This window comes from Hermetia illucens, chromosome 2, assembly GCF_905115235.1.
Source record: "Hermetia illucens chromosome 2, iHerIll2.2.curated.20191125, whole genome shotgun sequence".
Classification (NCBI taxonomy): Eukaryota; Metazoa; Arthropoda; class Insecta; order Diptera; family Stratiomyidae; genus Hermetia; species Hermetia illucens.
The window spans coordinates 89,994,941-90,001,359 of NC_051850.1; the positions used below are offsets into that span (position 1 = coordinate 89,994,941).

The 6,419-nt window shown below is 36.3% G+C and overlaps 1 protein-coding gene across 1 annotated transcript; it reads left to right on the plus strand.

The window, feature by feature from the left end:
• The first annotated feature begins 602 nt into the window (after positions 1-602).
• LOC119648494 lies at positions 603-2,586 on the plus strand. Its single transcript, XM_038050260.1, has 3 exons — positions 603-1,660; positions 1,736-2,501; positions 2,560-2,586. Exons 1-3 carry the CDS (start codon positions 603-605, stop codon positions 2,584-2,586), a joined length of 1,851 nt encoding a protein of 616 aa, XP_037906188.1.
• Positions 2,587-6,419: the final 3,833 nt, after the last annotated feature.

Sequence of the window (6,419 nt, forward strand, 5' to 3'; positions counted from 1 at the left end):
CTGCGCATTGTAAAATGCAATATGGACATGTGCGCGACACATGATAAAGATAAGATAATGTTTACAAGATAGGTTACTTTGTAAGAAATAGTGTAAGTAGTCTTTAGTCTAAATTTGGAATTTAATATAGAATGGTCATACGATCCTTCCCAAACGGACTCAAAGTGAATTTTATTTTAATTGGCGCCCAACGTGGTTTGAACCACAATCTTTAATCCTTGTATAAGGAGTCGGTATTAATTTCGTAAAAAAGTGTGTGAAAATTTAGTTATATAAATGTTCACGATCGTGCGAATTTAAAACGAAACAATAATCGAGTGAAGCGGCTGGCAGCGGAGTTTTCAGACGTACCTACATATTGCAACAAGTGACTGTGACTGGGTGAACGAGATATCTAATCAAAGCGTATCGAATCAACTGGTGGCGTGTGTCTAACTTGCAAACAGATATGAATATCTGTACGAGTATTATGTATGTACAATTAATTTAAAAACATCCTAATATATTAAATTGAGAAATTTAAGCTTAAAAAGGGCCGATTACAGGGTTAACCGAATCGACAGTTTAAATTTTTTAAATCTCTTAGAAAAAAAGTAATAGAAATGTCTTTATCTGCCGAAGCTATTTCGAATATGATTGAAAGGGTTAACCTTTCATTAGCTGTTCAGCTTAGGAAGGAATTTCAAGACGCAATTGCGGAATTGAAATCTCAGCCAGGTCCGTCAACTCAAGGGAGTGACATTCACAGTGTTGTTTCTCAGTTAAGGCAGGAATTTCATTCTACCATACAGGAACTGCGAGCGTCAGCACCACCTGTTGAAAAACAGAGTGATATTAATGTGGTTGTTTCGCAATTAAGGGAAGAATTTCAGTCTTCTTTGCAGCAACTGAAGACACCAGGTCCTTCTGTACAGAGGTATGAGGAAATTGCCATCACAAGTAGGGTTGTTGGTGGTAATATGAGGCTTGACTTACCAAAATCAATGCACGAGTTTAGCGGTGTTATGGATAAGTATCCATCATGGCGACAGTCAGCCAAAGCTGCAATAAAGCCGTATCAACCATATGTTGGTTCTGACATATATTATCAAGCTGTTGCTATTATCCGCAACAAAATAACTGGTTCTGCTGATATGGTTTTATCGTCGTTCAGTACACCACTGAATTTTGACGCTATATTGGCTAGATTGGACCATACGTATTCCGATAAGAGACCACTGTATTTACTCGAGCAGGAATTGTCTACTCTTAGACAAGGTCGTTTTTCTATTCCACAATTTTATGATATGGTAGAAAAACAATTGACTTTAATAACCAATAAAGCTATTATGCAATATGGCGATGAAAGCGTAGTTTTGAAATCCTTGAATGAAAAGTATAGAGACGACGCATTGCGTATTTTTATTTCTGGTATTAAAAGACCTATCGGTGATACTCTCTTTGCGAGTCAACCAAAGGATTTACCATCTGCCTTGGCTCTCGCACAGGAACTAGAGTCTAACAGACAACGCTATAATTTCGCCGCTGCTTTTGCTAATTCGAACTCTGATAGGGAACATACGAGTAATTTGGGTAAAAGTCCACATTATAAAGTGGTTAACAAAACTACCCGAGATGAAGCTCAATCTCCACCTGAACCAATGGATGTAGATCCATCAACGTCTCGATTTAGACAAAATTCGGGAAAAAATAATAATTTTCGTTCGAAATCATCAAACAATAATTTTTCAAAAAGACATCAATTGAACACATTCCGGGTAGAGAAATTAAAGGATAGTTCTGTTGTAGACATTTTACAATCAAAAGCATGTCTTCCATACGTTCAACACACTTTGTTAAACGGTGAGAAAATTAAACTTCTTTTGGACACAGGTGCCGAAAGAAACTATGTGAAAAATCTTCCATTTCTAGTTGGTGTATCTAAATTAAAAACCGATGAATTTGATGTACATTCCATTCATGGGGAAACACGTATCACCGCGAAATGTCAGATAAGCATTATGGGACGTACTTCTGATTTTTATGTATTGTCTGAAATAAATGATATGGATGGAATTATAGGTTACAGATTTCTAAAGGAAATCAATGCAATGATTGATGTCACTGGTAGTAAACTTTATTATATAGGTGGAATTCAAGAGGTTTTTCCTTCTAATAGCACACAAATAAATCTACAGGATTTAGATTACAATTCTATTCCTGAGGAAGGTGTAGACGGGTTTAAGAAAATCGTTACGGAAAATCAAAAAGCATTTGCTGATCCAAATGAAGCATTGCCTTATAATACTAACATTGTGGCTACGATTAAAACTACCACTGACGAAGCAATATATTCAAGGAGTTACCCATACCAGATGACGGCAACTAAATTTGTAAATTCTGAGGTTGAAACTATGCTACGTGATGGTATAATCAGAAAGAGTTCTTCTCCTTATAATAACCCAATTTGGGTAGTTAATAAAAAGGGTGTAGATGAAATGGGAAATCCTAAACTACGTCTGGTAATTGACTTTCGAAAACTAAATGCGAAAACTGTTTCGGATAAATATCCTATTCCAGATACTTCAGTTATATTGTCGAATTTAGGAAAATCCAAGTATTATTCTACTTTAGATTTAAAGTCAGGTTTTCATCAAATCTTGTTGTCAGAAAAAGATCGTAAGAAAACGGCGTTTTCCGTTAATAATGGCAAATACGAATATTGTCGAATGCCATTTGGTCTGAAAAATGCTCCGAGTATCTTTCAGAGAGCGATCGATGATGTATTAAGGGACGACATAGGAGTCCGTTGCCACGTCTACATTGATCACGTTATAATTTTTTCTTCCGATATTCAGAGTCATTTAAAAGATATTGAAATAGTAATAAAAAAGCTTCGAGATGCGAATATGCGCATTTCATTGGGAAAATGTAAATTTTTCAAAACGCAACTCGAGTTCTTGGGTTTCGTTGTATCTGAAAATGGTTTAAAAACTGCAGATAGCAAAGTAAGTGCTATTCTTAATTTCAAAGAGCCAACTACTATTAAGGGCCTTAGATCCTTCTTAGGATTATCGGGTTACTATCGACGGTTTATACGTGATTATGCAAAAATTGCAAAACCTTTGACTCAATTATTGCGAGGAGAAAATAGTAATGTTAGTGCAAAAAAGTCAGAGAAAAAGAAAATTACATTGTTGAAGGATGCTCAAGATGCCTTCAACAAGTTAAAGCAGATTTTAGTATCAGAGGACGTTACTTTACGTTTTCCGGATTTCAGCAGACCATTCGAGCTCACAACTGATGCCTCATCGGTAGCAATTGGTGCTGTGTTATCTCAGGACAAACATCCGATTACTTTCGTATCACGAACGCTTAGTGCGACTGAGCAAAACTATGCGACCAATGAGAGAGAAATGCTTGCCATAGTATGGGCATTGCAGTCTCTTAGAAATTATCTCTATGGAGTAAACAATCTTCACATTTATACCGATCATCAACCACTAACATTCGCGATATCTGATCGAAATCCTAACACCAAGCTAAAGCGTTGGAAAAGCTTTATCGAAGAATTCACACCGACTTTTCATTATAAGCCTGGGTCTCAAAATGTTGTCGCAGACGCGCTATCTCGCCAGTATATTCAGAATCTTACTGGAAATGGTGAATCTAGCGGAAATTGCTATAACAGTGAGGTATCCCTATCTCAGGTCATAAGGACAGTGTCAACGCCTATAAATTGCTTTAAAAGTCAGATTATTCTTTCGGTGGGCAAGGATCTAAAAGTAACAACAATCAGATTGTTTAATGGGTACCTACGTCACGAAATTGATTTTTCGAACACCGAAAGTCTATATTCAAAGTTAAAGGAGATAGTTGACGCGAAGGTAGTTAATGGACTCCACTGTTCTTTGGAAATTCTTGGAAAAATACAGAATGATATTATCAATCTGTTTCCCTCGGTTCGTTTTAAGCATACCGAAAAGATTGTGATGGATTTAATAAATGAAAATGATCAGCTGGAAACTATTGCAATGGAACACAATAGAGCGCATCGTTCAGCGAAGGAGAACTATGACCAAATTCTGGATACATACTTTTTTCCTGGACTTCGTAAGGAAATAAAAAAATTCGTTAGTAATTGTAAAATTTGCGTAGAGTCTAAATACCAAAGACATCCGAAAAGGCAAATTATGAAGTGTACGCCATTACCCAAATATCCTGGTGAAATCCTGCATATGGATATTTACAGTACTCAGAATAACTACTTCCTTACGTGCATAGACAAATTTTCAAAATATGCTCTAGTGGAACAAATTGATTCACGTTCAATTGTAGATATTAAAATTCCTCTTACGAAAATAATTGGTTTCTTCAAAAATCCGAAAACATTAGTTACGGATAATGAGCCATCACTCTGTTCAAATGTTATACAATCCCTTATTAGGGACCACTTTGGTATGTCTCACCATAAAGTTCCAGCTATGCACAGTACAAGCAATGGACAAGTCGAGAGATTCCATTCAACTCTAGCAGAAATATCGAGAGCGATAAAAAAGGATATGCAACTAACAGATCTTAGTGAAATTATCCAATTAGCGTTAATAAAGTATAACAATTCTATACACTCTGTAACAAAAGCAAGACCTATTGACTTACTTTGGAACATCTCTGATTCAAATAAACTTAATACGGAAAAACTTTTGTTAAATGCCCAAAAAGCTCAAAATAATTATCACAACAAAAAAAGGGTCAATAGAAAATTTAAAAAGGGGCAAGAAATATTTGTCAAAAGGAATAAACGTTGTGGGAATAAGCTTTCGAATAAGTATGATAGGAAAAATGTGCAGAAAGATTTAGGTACTGCGGTACTAGTAGATGGTAAAGAGGTGCACAAAGATAATATTCGTTAATGTTTCTCTTCCCAGATTAACATTGGTCACCACCGTCGCCGGTAAAATCTTTGACTATAGTTCATCTAATTATATATCATTACGAAAAGGGGACGTGGGACTGTACGAAGATTATATATACCTTATCCATAATATAAATTTAACTGAATTTGAAAGTATAATAGGAGATATTAATGATTTAAGAAAAATGTTTTCAATGTCGGAACAGAAGGAATCACTGGACGCAGATGCGAATGAAATGTCTAGATTATTGTCGTCTCTAAAGCTTCGTGAACGCAGGCATAGACGATCAATCGACTTCCTTGGTTCTGCTATCAAATTTATTGCTGGTGCACCTGATCACGATGACTTTGTTTTGTTAGGAGAACGAGAGTCTAGGCTAGTAGGCGCACAAAATCAGCAGGTAGAAGTTAATTCTGAGCTAACTGAGAAAATTAATGAATTGACAGAGCGCATAAATTTAATAAAAAAAGAGTATTATGATATCAGCGAACCAAGATTTCCTGAGTTATTTCAAATTATTACCATTAGAAATCAAAGAGTAATATCCTTATTAACGAACGCTGTCTACTCGGTTACCCTTGTTCAATTAAACATTGTAAATCCTGTCATTTTAACAGACCAAGGGGTCCTCTCAATCGTAAAACAGGAAGAAATGCCCATTACTATAAGTGAATTGACGTCATCTTCTACTGTTCAAATATATATTAGTAATAATGTGTTTAAATATTTAAAATATTTAGTTAAAGTACCAAATATAATTACTATTTGTTCTCTCATAGTTGTGTACCCTGTAATTCATAACAATACCATATTAGATTTAAGCAATAGGTATGTTGCCGAGTGCAAAAAAAAACACACAGCCACTGGTTAATTGTAAGGAAGGTAAGGGCAAAGCAGTCTGCAAGCACGATCGTTTTGATAAATGCCTTGCAATGATCTTCAATGGAAACGTCGCAACGTGTAAAACGGTCACTTCATATCACATCTCACCAATCGAAAGGGTTGATGATGATACATTGATCATTAATGATGCAACAGCCACAATAGTAGAGAAAAATCACTCGGTGACTGTTACGGGTACATTCCTCGTACAGTTTGAAGAGGATATTCTCGTCAACGACACACTGTACAAAGTTACAGGTAAGGTGTCATCAGTGGTTCCGCAAATTTCAAAGCAGTTCCAGCTTAATGTGTCAGCACATTCGACACAGCTGACATTGCCGTACCTGCATAAGATACATCTCCGCAATTTGGAGAAGATCCGACAATTTGATGCCGACAAAGTCAACAACAATGAGTATGCATGGTATGCATTTGTCCTCGTCGTGGCAACAGTGATTCCGGCTGGTATCATAGTAATGCGTAGAAAATGCCGTGGTAAGCCGACGATCAGACGACCTAACCGACCTATGAATTTCGACGTCGAAAATGAAATCGAACGTATCGTACGCTACATCGCCGATCACAAACAGATTCGGGACGAATCAGCTTAAGGGGAGGGGTAGTAATAGCACAATATAAATA

Excerpts from the sequence above, each read along its gene's own strand:
- LOC119648494 (XM_038050260.1), top strand. The coding sequence starts at position 603 with ATGTCTTTATCTGCCGAAGCTATTTCGAATATGATTGAAAGGGTTAAC. Across the intron at positions 1,661-1,735 it reads ATGGATGTAGATCCATCAAC|ACATCAATTGAACACATTCC; the intron begins GTCTCGATTTAG and ends TTTTTCAAAAAG. Across the intron at positions 2,502-2,559 it reads GAAATCCTAAACTACGTCTG|ATACTTCAGTTATATTGTCG; the intron begins GTAATTGACTTT and ends ATCCTATTCCAG.